This window comes from Meles meles, chromosome 2 (genome assembly GCF_922984935.1).
Source record: "Meles meles chromosome 2, mMelMel3.1 paternal haplotype, whole genome shotgun sequence".
NCBI classification, from domain to species: domain Eukaryota; kingdom Metazoa; phylum Chordata; class Mammalia; order Carnivora; family Mustelidae; genus Meles; species Meles meles.
Genome location: NC_060067.1, coordinates 182,359,569 through 182,376,946, shown reverse-complemented (window position 1 = coordinate 182,376,946; position 17,378 = coordinate 182,359,569). Strand labels below are relative to the sequence as shown.

Here is a 17,378-nt window from a genome sequence, read left to right as displayed (position 1 = left end):
TTGCCCACACAAAATGAAAAACAACAAAGACATTTTTTAAAATTTCATTTTATTTTTTTCAAGTGTTTCAAAATTCAAAATTCATTGTTTATGCACCACACCTAGTGCTCCATGCAATATGTGCCCTCTGTAATATCCACCACCAGGCTCAACCCACCTCCCACCACCCCCCACCCCTGCTCCAAAACCCTCAGTTTGTTTCTCAGAGTCCACAGTCTCTCATGGTTTGTTTCCCCCTCCAACTTCTCCCAACTCACTTCTCTCCATCTCCCAATGTCTTCCATGTTATTCCTTATGCTGCACAAGTAAGTGAAACCATATGATAACTGACTCTCTGCTTGACTTATTTCACTCAGCATAATCTCTCCTCCAGTCCCGTCCATGGTGATACAAAAGTTGGGTATTCATCCTTTCTGAGGGAGGCATGATACTCCGTTGTATATATGGACCATATCTTCTATATCCATTCGTCCATTGAAGGGCATCTTGGTTCTTTCCACAGTTTGGCGTCTGTGGCCATTGCTGCTATGAACACTGCAGTACAGATGGCCCTTCTTTTCACTCCATCTGTATCTTTGGGGTAAATACCCAGCAGTGCAATTGCAGGGTCATAGGGTAGCTTTATTTTTAATTTTTTTTAAGATTTTATTTATTTGACACAGAGAGATCACAAGTAGGCAGAGAGGCAGGCAGAGAAAGAGGGGAAAGCAGGTTCCCCGCCGAGCAGAGAGCCTGATGTGGAGCTCGATCCCAGGACCCTGAGACCACAACCCGAGCCAAAAGCAGACCCTTCAACCCACTGAGCCACCGAGGCGCCCCCTATTTTTAATTTCTTAAGAAATCTCCACACTGTTTTCCAAAGTGGCTGCACCAACTTGCATTCCCACCAACAGTGTAAGAGGGTTCCCCTTTCTCCACATCCTCTCTAACACTTGTTGTTTACTCTCCTGTTGATTTTGGCCATTCTGACTGGTGTAAGGTGGCATCTCAATGTGGTTTTGATTTGAATCTCCCTGATGGCTAGTGAAGATGAACATTTTTTCATGTGTCTGATAGCCATTTGTATGTCTTCTTTGGAGAAATGTCTGTTCATGTCTTCTGTCCATTTTTTGACGCCATTATCTGTTTTGTGTGTGTTGAGTTTGAGTTCTTTATAGATCTTAGATATCAGCCCTTTGTCTGTAGTGTCATTTGTGAATATGACATTCTCCCATTCTGTGTGTTGCCTCTTTGTTTTGTTGACTGTTTCCTTTGCTGTGCAGAAGCTTTTGATCTTGATGAAATCCCCAAAGTTCACTTACACTTTTGTTTCCTTTGCCTTTGGAGATGTATCTTGAAAGAAGTTGAAGTTTCTGTGGCCAATGTCGAAGAGGTTACTGCCTATGTTCTCCTCTAGGATTCTGATAGATTCCTGCCTCACGTTGAGGTCTTTTATCCATTTCGAGTTTATCTTTGTGTATGGTGTAAGAGAATGGTCGTTTCATTCTTCTACACATAGCTGCCCCTTTTCCCAGCACCATTTATTGAAGAAACTGAAAAAAAGACTTTTAAAAGCATTAAGCAATGCTCATTGTTTGCTCTGAAAGAACCTATTTCTTCAATTATCCCCTCTTTTGCCAATATCATCAATCTCCCATTTCCCTTACTTACATGTTCCATCCCCTCAGGTAAAAATATGCACAGATTTTATCCTGCCCTTCACAGCAATCCCCTTATCTTCAGAGTGGAGCCTTAACAGACAGACAATGAATTCTTTGGAACAGGTGAATGAATAGTTTAAAGTCGCTGCTGCTGCTGCTGCTTCCTCACTATAGAATCTACTTTTAGCCATTTTTATTTTGTTATTTTCATCCTACATCTCTACTTAACTTGGAATCTCAAGTCACCAATAACCTCCTAAGAAAGAAACAAACAGTCTGTGACGTCTGAGAATGAATCTAAATCATATCTTTCTCCTGTTGGACATAGTGAGTTTCACAGAATACTCACTTTAGTCAAGATCACCACGCAGCACAGAATACCACACAGCCCCCCCCCCCCCGCCTTGCTGAATGAATTATTGCTATTCTTTGCCAACGACTAGTAATTGGGAGGTGTGCGGCGGTGGGAGGGGGGGAGAGTTGCCGCCGCAGACAAACATTTATTGTAATATCAAATCCAAAGATTGCCCCCTGCTTTTTGACACCAATCTAGAATCAACTTCCGCTTCCTTATACCTTCCCCCAAATTACCCAATGAAACTCCATATTCTATAATGGGTTCTTTGTTAGAAAGAACTCTTACTGGGGCACCTGGATGACTCTGTCAGTTAACCATCTGACTTTGGCTTGGGTCATGATCCCAGAGTCATGGGATGAAACCCCTGCATCTGGCTCCTTGCTCAGCAGGGAGTCTGCTTCTCCCTCTGACTCTGCGACTCCTCCTGCTCATACTCTCTCACTTGTGTGCTCTCTCTCAAATAAATCTTAAAAAAAAAAAAAATTAAGAAAGAACTCTATGTCCCTCTATATCCCCATATATGTTACCTTTAGTGCAACAAGTAACAAACCCAGCTTGCTCAATGAGGGTTCCTTTGGTCTTTGGCTGGAGAACATCGACATTTCTGTGAATTCCTGTAGCTTGCCGTCTTTAGGCTCAGCAGCCTCTTGTGTACCATTCCCTTCTTTGAGCTCTTTCCTCGTGTCTTTACTCCTGTTCCATCTCTTTCCTCTGAGGTCTTGTCTCCTTATCCCCTTCAGTTTAGGCATTATTGACACTCTAGCCTCTCTTTCTTAACACACCTTCTTGCCTTAAGATTTATATATGTATGTGCACATATATATTTATGTACATACATATAGGTACATACATACATACACACTGGTGCATTTAACTATGACCTCCACGTATGCAATTCAAATCTGTCTGGCTAGTCCTGACTTTTCTCCTAAACTCCCATCTTTTTCATATCCAGATAAATACTGGGACCACAAATTCAAAATGTCCAAAACATAGCATCTGCCCCTTTTAAACTTTTTCCAGCTGTTGGGATTTTATGAATGATCTATTAATGACGTATTTCTCCCAGTCCCTCATGCTGTAAACTTCAGGGCTAGTTTTGACTCCTCTCTCTCTCTCAAGCCCTAAATTCAACCAGTTCATGAATCCTGTTGATTCTTCGGTTGCAGATTTTCTTGTATGTGTCCTTTCCCATTCCCACTGCCACCACCCCAATCCTGGCCCTTTGTTACCTCACACAGATAGTCTCAGCCTCACTTCTGATCTCCCACCCTACTTTCTACTTTTTTCGTATTTCTACTTTAATCTTACAAACCCACTTTGATAGCATTTCCTTTCACAATCTTTTAAAAATATTTTTATTTAATTAGACAGAGTGCATGCACAAGAGTGAGAGAGAGAGCAGGAATAGGGGTATGGGCAAGGGGAGAAGAAGCAGCAGGTTCCCTGCTAAGCAGGGAGCTGAAAGCCAAACAAGATCCCAGGACCTGGGGATCATGTCCTGAACTGAAGGCAGATGCTTAACCAACTGAGCCACCCAGGTGCCCCTCCCTTCACAATCTTTAATGACTTCTCATTGCAAATCTTTTCATCCATTTATCAAGGTCCTCTCCAAACAACACATTCTAATTTTGTCATCTTCCCCCACTGTCATTCATTCAATAGTATTGGGCATTGCAATAAACAGTGAATACATGGTCCAAAGATGTGTAGAGCCTGCTCCTTGCTTTTGAAAGGAGCAAAGGAACAGATACGTGGACAAATATTTAATGGCAATGTCATAAGAGTTCATAGATAAGTTTTCTTATAGTTCAAGATTGTATTAAGGAGGATTGCCTGGGTGGCTCAGTAGGTTAAAGCCTCTGCCTTCGGCTCAGGTCATGATCCCAGGATCCTGGGATCGAGCCCCGCATCGGGCTCTCTGCTCGGCAGGGAGCCTGCTTCCTCCTCTCTCTCTCTCTGCCTGCCTCTCTGCCTAATTGTGATCTCTATCTGTCAAATAAAAAATAAATAAAATCTTGGGATGCCTGGGTGGCTCAGTTGGTTGGGCAGCTGCCTTCGGCTCAGGTCATGATCCTAGCATCCTGGGATCGAGTCCCATATCGGGCTCCTTGCTCGGCAGGGAGCCTGCTTCTCCCTCTGCCTCTGCCTACCTCTCTGCCTACTTGTGATCTTTCTCTCTCTGTCTCTCTCTCTCTCTGACAAATAAATAATTAAAATCTTAAAAAAAAATAATTAAAATCTTTAAAAAATAAATAAATAAAATCTTAAAAAAAAAGATTGTTTTAAGGAAACAAAACTACTAGTCACAGTCCTTAGTTAAACATTGGAAACTCGTGTAGCCGTTTAAGTGAAATGAAATGTATCCTACGTAGGGTAGCTCACAGAATCTTTAATTAGAGGGCTGGTGATCCAGGGTCAGAGACCAGGCAGCTAGAGCCATGATGGCCAGAATCATGACTCGGAAATGGGCCAGTAAGCTCACCACTGCTGCTATGGGGTTCCAGCCACCATCGCTAGAAACTGACATGGCAGGAACCAGTAGTGCTGCCAGGCTGCCCCTTGATGTTGCTACCACAGCCGCCATCACCTGCTACTAGAATGGATTCTCTACCCCTATTTCTTTGCATCACTTGTTTCTGAGTAGTCAGGGGCAGGTATATCTGATGAGTCAAGTCTATGTCCTGTGCCTTCTCCCTAGCAGCAGGGGAGCCTAAGAAGCATGCACCTGGCATTTTTCAGGTTTACGTGGAGAGATACCTGGGCTTTGTTCTGAGATTTATTAAGGTTGGGATTCCCCAAACTTAAGGGATCTAGATGCTGAACAGCCATAAAGAACAAATAAATGTCTGTTGTTACAACTTACAGATAAAGAACTTAAAATAGAGGGCGGGTAGCTCAGTCGGTTAAGTGCCTGGGTGTTGACTGAGGTCATGACCTCTATGTGCTGGGATCAAGCCCTGCGTCAGGCTCCCTGCTCAGTGGGGTGTCTGCTTCTCCTTTTCCCTCCACCCCACCCTCTTCTGATGCGTGCATTCTCTTTCAAGTCAATAAAATATTTTTTTAAAAAACTTAAAAGAGGAACTTTCCATAAAAATTTAAAGTCTAGATAGAACCCAGCCCTAGCATCCAACAATTACCTTTTGATTTGCCCCAACACATTAAACAGCCATTAAAACATACTACACAGAATACAGAAATGACTGGATATAGCCGCTTACCTTTGAAACACTGACTCTGATCTTCATTTACGAACCAACATGCTGAAATATTGTACCAAAGGCAATGGCAATAAGAGTATTTCTCAGAGTCAGGTACAATGGCAACCACCTTCCATATCCACCTTGAATAGCTCTTCATCTACATCAAGGAGGTCAGATTCATGAAAAGGGAAAAATCTGTTGAAGACCTGAACATCCTACCTACTAATTTTTCTAAAAAGATGGAAATCTTGGCCTTTTCTACTATTTAGTGTCAAAAATCACACAGTAACACTGGCTTTGCCTTCTTGCAGCAGAAGTTGCTACATGATATACCAGGGACAGTAGTACTGTGAAACTCAACACTGAGAATATAAAACTGATTGATGTTAAATGTAAAATGACCAAGTAAACATGGACCTACTATGTGACCACAGACTTACAATGAGACAGGTTGTTATGGGAACATATAATACATAAAAATACTAAAGAAGTCTTCACAAAGACAGGTTAAGTCAAGTCTTGTAAACTGAGCAGGTTGACAGGTGTCTAATTAAAGATGGACACAAACTCTTTACTACTCCTCCCACTGAGAGGTGAGTCCAATTTGCTCCCTCAAAACTCTGGGCCAGCCTTAGTGATCTGCTTGACCAACAGCATCTGGCAGAGGTGATGTTCTAGAACTTCCGAGGTTAGATCATAAGGCTTGCAGCATCTGTCTGGGAATCTTGGAACAGTTTCTGAAAGCCCTGAGATTCCGTGTAAGTCCCTCAACTCTTCGACTGCTATGTTGGAAAATCTACACGTGGGCACTCAGGTTCACAGTCCCAGCTAAGGCCAGCCTTCCGGTCAGTCATCCTTGTCTAACTGCCAGACATATGAACGACAGTTTCAGAATCTCTAGACCAGCCCATCTACAATTTGAATACCAACAAATGATCTTTATCAACAGCAACAGAAGAGTCATCCTTGCAAGCTGAGTCTTGCCTCAATTCCTGACCCACAAAACTGTGGTTAAAAAAAAAAAAAAAAAAAAAAAAAAAAAGTTGCTATTTTAAGACACTAAGCTATCAGGAAGTTTGTAATGCAGCAACACAGAATCAGACCATCATGTAAACAAATGGGGAAGAACATTCTACACAAAACCAACATCTTCTCTAATGCTCCAAACTGAACTCTTATTATTTCTCTTGTGTTCTTTGCCCAATTCTGCCTTACTGTACCTTCCACAAGTTCCGACCTCCTCCACAATCCCAAATTCCACACCCTATACATCTTTCTTTCTCATGCCCTTCAGTTTTCCCAGCAAAACGGCACTTCCTGTCATTTAACTTGCATATTTCCACCTCTTCCAACAATGCTTTTTTTGGCACTGTCCCATTTTCCTATAATAGTACAAATTAGTGCCCATTGTTCCAATTAATTAATAGTGCCCCCTTTCACTCCCAACTGTCCCATTCTAGGCAATTATTTGTGTAGAATTTTATCTCTTATTCTAGAGTACATGATTACTTGAAACCAAGTACAGCTGATCCTCAACAATGTGGGGGTTAGGAGCACCAAATCTCCACAATTGTAAAACACCGGTATAACTTCAGACTCCCCAGAAACTTAAGAGCTAATAGTCTACGGTTGGCCAGAAGCCTTACCAACAACACAATCGGTTAACACATTATTTTATGTTACATGTATTATATATTCTGCATTATTACAATAAAATAAGCTAGAGGGGCACCTGACTGGCTCAGTCAGTAGAGCAGACTCTGTGACTCTTGATCTTGGGGTCATGAATTCAAGGCCCACATGGGCATAGAGCTCACTGAAAACCAAAAAAACCAATAAGCTAGAGAAAAGAAAATGGTATTAAGAAAATTAGAAGGTGGGGGTGGGGGTTGTCCGGGTGGTTCAGCTGGTTAAGCATCTGCCTTTAGCTCAGGCTGTGGTCCTGGGATCGAGCTCCGTATCAGGCTCCCTGCTCAGCGAGAAGTCTGCTTCTCTCTCCCACTCCCCACTGTTTGTGCTCTCTCTCTCTCTCTCTAAGAGATAAATAAAAATCTTAAAAAAAAAAAAAAGAGGAAAATCAGAAAGAAAATACCATAAAATATCCACCTCTCAGTGGACCCACACAAACCATGAAACCCATGTTGTTCAAGGGTCAACTGTATACTATGTCTTTCTTGCAACACCCACTCTAATGAGCGGACCTATAATGTGCCAGATACTACACAACGTGCCGCTTTGTATATCTTGATGTTGCTCAGTGCTTTGTGTAATAGAGACTGTGCTGCCAGATAGCCTCACAGGCTAGACCTGTTTGGGAACTGACGAGAATGAACACTGCAACTTGGAAAAGGTTACTTTCAAGTTGGTTTACCGCGGACACAGAAAAAAATCAGGGCAATGGACACCTAAGGAAAAAACACGTGATGTTAGAGTGGCTCTAACTAGTAGCATCTCCCCTGTTCCTTACAAAGTCACACCTAAAGTCTCGGCCCTATGCAGAGTAAGACACAAACCGGGTTGGCAGAGAACCGTGGTCCACTATCTTTTAGGCAGTTGACAAAGAGAGGGGGAGTAGTTGTATCAGTCCATGTTAGGGTTTTTAGACCCCAATTTCCTGCTGCAACAATTACATAACCTAGTTACTAACATAGTATTTTTCTTCTGATGACTTTGGACCTACTCAGTAAGTCAGCAACCTGGACATGGCTGACCAGAAAGACATTCGATAAAAGCTTCAAGAAAAGAAGTCAGTAGCACTGTTACTAATGAAAACCTTGGAAAACTTGAACTAGCTTACCTAGTTGGTGAAAGCTAATGGAAATAAAATGCTGAAAACCCAAGTGATTTCTAGATTGTTCTTCCAACTCAACCATTAACTTTGCTAAATGTTTCTTTTATACCTCTGCTCTGTTTTTTTTCTTTTTGAAGATTTTATTTATTTATTTGACAGACAGAGATCACAAGTAGGCAGAGAGGCAGGCAGAGAGAGAAGGAAGCAGGCTCGCCGCCGAGCAGAGAGCCCGATCCGGGGCTCGATCCCAGGACCCTGAGACCATGACCTGAGCTGAAGGCAGAGGCTTAAACCACTGAGCCACCCAGGCACCCCTACCTCTGCTCTTAATCTATAAAAACCTCCGTCCCCACTCCCATAAGGCCTTAAACCTACTTAAGGTAGCTCACTGTTAGCATGTAATCCCCAATGTGAAACAGTCTTAGAAAATGATCTCTTAGGTATAAATTCCTAATAACAAATTTTGTTAGAAGAAAAGTCTATGATTTTATTTTCATTTTTTTGGAAATAATTTTCAGGAAAAAAAGAATGACAAGAACATAGAAAAAACCTGAAATCTCTCATTGAACTATGAACTCTTAGCAGAGGAAGAGACTTCGAATTCCTCTCCTTCTGAAAGAAGAAATCACTTCCAAAATGTCCCTTGCTCGTGTAAATCTTTCCCAAGTTTGATGTGCTTCACCTCATAAAAGGAACATGATTTTTTTTTTAACACTTAAAATGAAAGAAAGAAAATAGGAAAGGTAGGTCCCTCATGTTATACATTTTTAGAGAAAAGTTACATCTTTGAAGCAGCTTTGTAATACTCAGAGCTGGTGTCCTCATCTATTAAAAATTAGCAAGTTGTATTCATTCAAGTACCTTAATTCACGGTACTTCATATAGTTTTATAGCTGGGAGGAGGCCCAAACAAAAACAAAACAGAACAAAACAAACAGCTAGCACAGAGCTGTAAATAAAAAATGAAACAGCTTTAAAATATTGATTACTATGAAGTGGAATCAAATGAAGTTTAACCCTGGATGAAAAAACAAATTTCTAATTACATAAATAAGTCCTATGCGCTGAAAATTTCCACTATCAAAATTTCCCGGTTACAATAAGGAAATACATTAAAGGGGAACGTAAGTAAACGTGGTAATTTGGTTCTTTTCAGGTCTACTGGTCCAACTGCCAGCCACGTGAGTGTCCGGGTTTTCAACGAAGTGTGACCAGTTCTTCTGAAGAGGTAGGGTGAATAGCAACCGTGTTGTCAAAGTCAGCTTTTGTTGCCCCCATTTTAACCGCAACAGCAAAACCTTGCAGCATTTCATCACACCCGATTCCTTGCATATGGATCCCAACCACCTGGAGCAAAAAAAAAAAAAAAAAAGAAAAACGGTTTAAGTAAAACTTTTATTAGGTAGATTAATACATTTCTTATTTGTCATGCGAGATACGTGATATTTTAAAACCTCTAACACACCTGAGTCTCTTATCTGGACATGGCAGGACACAGGGAACTATGCAGTCCTGCATCCATGTCCCTCCCCAGGCCCCCAACACAGCCCTTCCCGCTCAGGCCCCTCCGGCTTTCCTTCTGTCCGGAGTGTTCACTGTGCTCTCTCCCTTGCACAAGCTGTTCCCTCTGCCTGGACAATGTTTCCTTCCCTTTTGAGTTAAGCCCATTCATTCCTCTGATAGCTACATTCGCCTTCCCAATCAAGTCAAATTGTCTATCATGTGATCTCCAGCACCACTCTCTCTCTTTCATAACTCTCTCACTACAATGTTTTATTTCTTTGGGGACTAGAAAATTACAGCCCATCTTCCCTGCAGATTTTAGTCTCTACACAGAGGGGACCTGCCTCCATTTGCTTCCCACTCTCTCCATAGGACCAAGCAAAAGATGGCCCTCACAAGGCCTTTAGTCCATACACACTGCATGACCACACAGAGGACCATTAAGAGATATCTGTTTCACATAGCATTTTCCAGTTGTTTCTCAATCATTTTAAAACTGTGTTAATTGTTAGTGTTCCCCTCCAGCAAATATTCTTAGCAAAGTGAGAAAGTATAAAATTTAGCTATAAAAATACTGTGGTTAAAAATAAATCAAGAATGGGGCGCCTGGGTGGCTCAGTGGGTTGAAGCCTCTACCTTCCGCTCAGGTCATGATCCCAGGGTTCTGGGATAGAGCCCCATATCGGGCTCTCTGCTCGGCAGGGAGCCTGCTTCCTCCTCTCTCTCTCTGCCTGCCTCTCTGCCTACTTGTAATCTCTGTCTGTCAAATAAATAAATAAAATCTTTAAAAATCAATCAATCAACCAACCAAGAATATACTACTGAGGGGCACCAGGATGGCTCAGTTATTAAGCATCTGCCTTCAGCTCATGTCATGATCCAGGACCCCGGGATCGAGCCCTCCATCGGGCTCTCTGCTTAGGGCGAGCCTGCTTCTCTCTTTCCCTCTGCCTACTGTTCCCCTGGCTGTTCTCTCTCTCTCTCTCTCTGTCAAATAAATAAATCTTTTCAAAAAGAAAGAAAAAACATACCACTGAATTCTATACTTACCATGATTAGGATGGTAAATTTTATGTTCTGTTTTTTTTACAATTAAAAAAAGTATATCTCAATTTACAACAAAAAAGTCCCAAACCATACATATATAACACAGCCAGATTTTTTTAGATATTGTGATCTAAAATGAATTTACAAAGAACTTCCGGGGATGGCACGAGGATTCCTCTCCACATCCCAGTTCTTAGTCTTTGGTAGTCTGTCAGGTAATGTTTATCAACTGAATGAATGATAAAAGGCATGAAGAAATAACTGATAAGAGGAAAGTAGAGACTCACTGATCCAATATCTGGACATCTTAGACTATTCAGGAACATTCAGGGCCAGAAAACAGCAACTTTTGATTTGCTGCCCACCTTACTAACCTTCTTTGCTCTGATTCTCTGCTTCTGTCAAACCTCAGTGACGCTGATTTCTATAATCCAGGGACTATGTCTTCTGGCTTTTGGTTTACAGGGTCACCAAATCACATACAGACTATGCTCTTTTTAACAAAAGAAACCAGAAACGACATCTGAATCTTCAACTAAGCCGCGGTCCCTTTACAGAGCCATGTTCCCAGTGCATTCTGCCATGTTGCACTGTAATATTTAATTCAATTTGTAGAAAAGCCCCATGGGGGGGCACCTGGGTGGCTCAGGTCATGATCCCAGGGTCCTGGGATCCAGCCAGGGTCAGGCTCCCTGCTCAGCAGGAAGCCTGCTTCTCCCTCACCCACTCCCCCTGCTTGTGTTCCCTCTCTCGCTGTCTCTGTCAAATTAATTAATTAATTAATTAATTTTAAAAGCCCCAAAGGTTGACCTAATACCCAAACAAACCTATTATAAAAATTATTTTTTTAAAAACCTGTTCAAATTCAAACCTGTTCAAAATCTAAATCACAATGAGATACCACTTTGTATCCACTGGGATGATTCCAATTAAAGACAGTAACAAGTGTTGGCGAGGGGCTGGGGGGCACTAGGACCCTCACACAGGGCTGAGGGCATGTGAAAAGCATGCAGCCACTCTGGAAAACAGTCAGACAGCTCCTCAAAATATTAAACCCAAACTAGGTAAGTGGCATCCCAGAAAATTTTATTGAATAAGAGCTCTCTTCTTCCTTGATTGGTTATGTTAAATCTAAATTTATCTTCCGTTAAGTTCTTATACTTATCAGTATTTCTGAGGGGTCTATCTATTCTAACCTATAGGTCAATGACTGAGCTTTTCTGTGGTTTTCAAATTTTCCTTCCTATGTTTTAAAAGCATAAATATATGGAACTTCTTTCTTTTTTATTTTTAAAAGTTTTTATTTGTTCATTTGAGAAAGACAGAGAGCACAAGCAGGGGGAGGGGCAGAAGGGGAGGGAGCTGAGCAGGGAGCCCAAAGTGGGCCTTGATCCCAGGACCAGAGGATCATGACCTGAGCCAAAGACAGACGCTTAACCGAATGAGCTACTCAGGTGCCCCCGGAACCTTCTTTTTCAACGAAATATTACAAAGAACCCCAGTATATGTAGGCAGATAAAAGTAGGACTGCACCAGTTGAAACAGAAAAGTCTTAACTCTTAACTAGGTCTCTCCACTCCCCATGCTGCCAAATACCCCCATCCCTGCCAAGTCTGAAGACATTCTTCAGCTTACTACATTTTCCCCATACCTTTTCCTCTGCGGTGGCACAAACCATTTTCATCACACATTTTGTTTTCCTTTTGGTAACCGCATGATACATTGGGGTAAAGGTGGTTGAATAGGTCTTCACATTTTCTTTTCCATATTTATAAATGGCCTCATCTATAATGCACAGGGGGGGAAAAAAGCATGTCAAAAACCTAAACAATTCCACTGAGCTGTCAAAGAGTGAGATGACCAGAAATACATAATCTGAGTAAAATCCTGAGAAAATATCAAAGAAAACTACAATGAGGGACATTCTGTAATGTAAATGCCAATGTCATGAGAGACAAAGGAAAGGCTAGGGAATTTTTGTCTCTTGATTAAAGGAGACCAAAGGAGTAAGAAAACAAATACAATGCATCATATTCTGGACTGATTCCTGACATTCGGGAAAAAAGTGTTAAAAATGACATTATTTGAGGGGCAGCTGGCTGGCTCAGTTTGTGGAGCGTATGACTCTTGATCTAGAGGTTATGAGTTTGAGCCTCATGTTGGGTATAGAGATTACTTTAAAAAAAAAAAAGAAAGAAATGACATTATTTGAGAGAATTAGCAATATGTGACTAAGATCTAAAGTCTGGATAATACTATATGAATTTATTTCTTTTTTATTACCTTTTTTGTAAACTGAAGCATAGTGACATAATATTATGTTAGTTTCAGGCATGCAACATACTGATTCAACAATTAGAAACATGACAAATGCTCACCATGATTAAGTGTAGTCACCATCTGTCAGCATACAAAGTTATTTTAATATTAACAGCTATATTCCCTGTGCTGTGTTTTTCATTCCCATGACTGATTTATTTTATAACTCGAGGTCTATACCTCTTTATCCCCTTTACCTATTTTCCCTATCCTTGCACCCAATATTGTATCAATTTAAATGTTGTCTTTTGAAAACTGTAGCTTGCTTATGTAAAGGAATGGACTCGTTCCCAGGAAACAGATACTGAAGCACGTGTGTGTGTGTGTGTATGTGTGTGGAGAGAAAAACTATGGTAAAGTTATGGGTATACATTGTCTTTTGTAGTACAGTAGTCTCCTACTATCCACAGGGAAAACATTCCATCCAGGTCCCCAGTGGAGCCTGAAACCATGGATAATACCAAAGCCTCTGTATACTGTTTTTCCCTATACATACATACCTATGATAAAGCTTAATTTGTAAGTTAGGTACAGTGGATTAACAACAATAACTGATATTAAAAACTATAATACACTAATAAAAGTTACATGAATGTGGTCTCTCTCAAAATGCCTTATCATACTGCACTCACCCTTCTTGTGATGATGAGAGGTGGCAGATGCGGTGAGATGAAGTGAGGTGAGTGACGTGGGTGCTGTGACCCAGCGTTAGGCTACTCCTGACCTTCTGATGATAAGTCAGGAGGATCGTCTCCTTCCAGACCGCGGTTGGCCACGGGGAACCAACCATGGAAAGTGAAACCGCAGATAAGGGGACTACTATATTTTTGCAACTTTTCTTTAAATTTGAAATTAGTTTAAATAAGAAAGCTAAAAAAAGGCAGAGACAAAAAGGGTGGTGTGGGGAAAAGGAATTCTACTCTCCAAGTGTTAGCAGTTAGGGAGGATAAGAGGCCAGCCAGAGAGGAGTGGAATTTAGGGACTGAAGATACGTTTAGTCAGCAACCTACCCTTGAAGTTCCAGGGAAGAGGGAAATTACAAATCACCTGTGTTTTTAAACACCTACCTTCCGTGAGTCCCACTGTTCCAATCGGGGGGTGGCTGAAGACGACTGTGGGGATGTTGTCATAGTCTAATTTGGAATCTTCTTTGCATTCAAAAAGTCTATGGGCAAGTTTTCGGCCAGCAGCTATGGCAACTACAAAGATATTTATAAATCAGCATTTCAGTTTATTGCTCACTTTAAACCACAGAATTGTTCTACTAACCATTTCCTCTTCTGGCTTAATGTACTAATACTGATAAAGAGTCACACCAAAGCTCATTATAATATCTAGATCACCATAATGAAGACATACTAATGCCTTGGTTAACAATTCAAAACTATCAGCTTATGTGAATTCTGTACGCTCTATTAAAGGGGGGAAAAAAAAAGGTGGGACATATTTACTAGTTCCCAATCATCTGGCAGACAGTTACCTACTTAATTAGGATCTTGGCTTTTTGATACAATACGAATGAAGCAAACTATATTAGTTTTGAGCAACTGCAGTTGTACATTATAACCTTATTCATTTCACAGTAAGGTTTTTTTTTTTTTTCCTTTAGTTCCCGAGAAGGCCTCCCCTGCCTCCCGCTATCTATCACATCATGGCTCCTCCTCCCTGGCTAGCCCTGACGGATTAGGGCTCTGCTTGGCAGGATAAAGACCATGATCTTGGTGTCCAAAGGGACTTCTGGGCTCATTTGGTTCTGATGATTGTCTCAGACAATCGCCAATTACACACTTAGTCATGCTGCTACTGACTTGACAAAGTTTTTTTTCTTTTTTTAAGTTGGAGCCCAACGTGGGGCTTGAACTCACCACCCTGACATCATGACTTGAGCTGATATCAAGAGTCCGACACTTTTTATTTTTTTTTAGACGCTTAGCCAACTGAGCCACCCAGGCGCCCACACAAGACTTATTTTAAGTTTATTTTTTTAATTACTTTTACTTCTTATTTTTTTAAAGTTTATTCTCCTTAGCCTGTCTTTAATCTCTTATTTAGAAAAAAAAAATGCTTACATTAGCAAAAGCATCAGTTATTAATTTTGTTGATTTCACATTTTTTTCCCAAAATAAGGTATCGGTAGGATACATAAGAAATTTTCTTTGATATAATTTTCAACAATTAGATTATTATCAAGTTTTTGAAACTTTGCTTGTTATTTTGCTTTGGCTAAAAGAACTTCCTGAAGGAGCTATAAGGCTTTGGGCATGTGATTGGATTAACTTTCCAGTCTGACAAAAGACCCAGGGCCATTTTAGAAAGGCTGGTGAGAGACCACAGGGGCACAGAGTGAAAGTAGATGGAGCAATGTTGCTAATATAAGGGGGCAAAGAGCTTGGAATGGCACCAGTTAACTCAGAAAGTAGGTTGAGGTATGGGATGAAGGGAGTTGGGTCGATCTTGGTCGTTATAATAAATAATCAGGGCACTTGGCTGGCTCAGTGGGCATGTGACTCTCAAATCTCAGGATCATGAGTTCAAGCCTCATGTTGGGCATAGAGCCTATTTAAAAAAATAAATTAAAAATATATATACACACAAATAAAAATGAAAACCTTAAAAAAAAAGACTACATAATCACATAAGAACGTCACTCTAAATTGCTTCTTCCCAAAGCCACTTCCTCCCACTGTCACCCCATGCAACTCAGACTCTAACTTAGTCTCTTCAGAAGGAAGAAGCTATCACCTCTATAACAATTTCAGTCTTCACTAAAGCACTTTTAAAGTCTTTTAAGGAAAACTAAGTATTAGTCAGAAAACATCAGTACAAACAAACGATTTCAGTACATTATTATTTTGCCCACATTAAGACACTCATCCTTTCAACGTTGCTTAAGTTGACCGGACTGTGAATGGCTCAACAGTTTTCTACAACCCGCAGAGCTTCCCTTACCCAAGAAAAGAGAAACAGTACCTGGAGTAAGAAGAGCTTTTCCACACACGTCCCCAACGGCATAGATGCCTTTGACGCTGGTATTCTGGAACTCATCTACTATGATATGACCTTTGTCATCAGTTTGAATCCCCTAAAAAAGTGAAAGGCTATCATGTCACTATTTGGCCTATCTACCAAAAAAGGCAAACCCAATCTCCGGATCTTCAGTTCAAGCACCTTCTCAGCCTGAATCTGAAAACCGCAACATTCAACCACAAGATGAAAAACATTTTTTTTTTAGAATATTTTTATTTATTTATTTGAGCAAGCATGAGCCAGGGTGGGGGGAGGCCGACAGAGGGAGACAGAGAAGCAGGCTTCCCACTGAGCAGGGAGCCCGACTTAGGGCTCCATCCCGGGACCCCGGGACTATGACCCAGGCACCCAAGATGATAACCATCTTAACAAGTTGAGAAGTTCAGGGGTCGCTTGAGAGGCTCAGTCAGTTAAGCATCTGTCTGCCTTCCGCTCAGGTCATGATTTCAGTGTCCCGGGATAGAATCCCGCATCTGGCTCCCTGCTCAGTGGGCAGCCTGCTTTCCCCTCTCTCCTGCCGTTCTGCCTACTTATGATCTCTCTCTCTCTTTGTAATGAATAAATAAAATATCTAAAAAAATAAAACAAAACAAAAACCCCAGCTGAGAAGTTCATAACTTTTGCTTAATTTAAAAGGTAATATTTTATCCAATTTTGAGGTGTTTAACAGGACTCGCCTTTGCAATACAATTCTGCTGGCCAGGTAAAACATGAAAAGGAAATACTCAACTCTCAGATGCGCTACTTCCTACTGCTGTGGAGTCCATCAAAGACAGCGCTTTCAAACTTTCAAACTTTTCCCACTGAATGGGGGCACCCGGGTGGCTCAGTTAGTTACACATCTGACTCCTGGTTTTGCCTCAGGTCGTGATCTGCCAGTTGTGGGATCAAACCCTGGGATGGGCTTTGCGCTCAGTGTGGAGTTGGCTTCAGATTCTCTCCTTCTTCCTACTCACTCTCTTTTTCATATTAAATAAGTAAATAAAATCTAGGTGGGCACCTTTTTTCCCCTGAAGCACTCCTCTTGAAGTGCACTAATTCATAATTTAGAGGGGTTAGCCTGAAGCAGTCATCAAAAGCAGGCTTGTTTGAAGCTTACCGTTTTAATTTTTTTTTTTTTTAAGATTTTATTTATTTGACAGAGAGACACAGCAAGAGAGGGAACACAAGCAGGGGGAATGGGAGAGGGAGAAGCAGGCTTCCCACCGAGCAAGGAGTCCAACAGAGGGCTCAATCCCAGGACCCTGGGATCATGACCTGAGCTGAAGACAGACACTTAACAACTCAGCTACTCAGGCGCCCCACCATTTTAATTTTTAAAAATCCAAATAAATTTGGTATTCTCTCTAAAACATACTGATGTTTCCTTTACCAAATTTTTTTCCTGCATACTGAGTCAAATTTTGGCTCCAAAAAGATGTGGCATGCTCATCTTGTGGCTTTGCAGATCCCACCTGTATAAACTCCCACGTGCGAAGAGAAATAGCGGA

General features: G+C 41.2%; 1 protein-coding gene across 1 annotated transcript in view; it reads right to left on the bottom strand.

Annotated features, from left to right (window-relative positions):
* Window positions 1–8,453: 8,453 nt before the first annotated feature.
* Window positions 8,454–17,378, bottom strand: part of GSR (glutathione-disulfide reductase) — a 46,352-nt gene continuing 37,427 nt past the window's right edge. The window contains exons 10-13 of the mRNA XM_045997592.1: window positions 15,832–15,943; window positions 13,929–14,060; window positions 12,194–12,327; window positions 8,454–9,339 (exon numbers count right to left, since the gene is read on the bottom strand). Coding sequence (XP_045853548.1) covers window positions 9,190–9,339; window positions 12,194–12,327; window positions 13,929–14,060; window positions 15,832–15,943 — 528 coding nt within the window. The 3' untranslated portion in view covers window positions 8,454–9,189. The remainder of the gene's footprint in view (window positions 9,340–12,193; window positions 12,328–13,928; window positions 14,061–15,831; window positions 15,944–17,378) is intronic.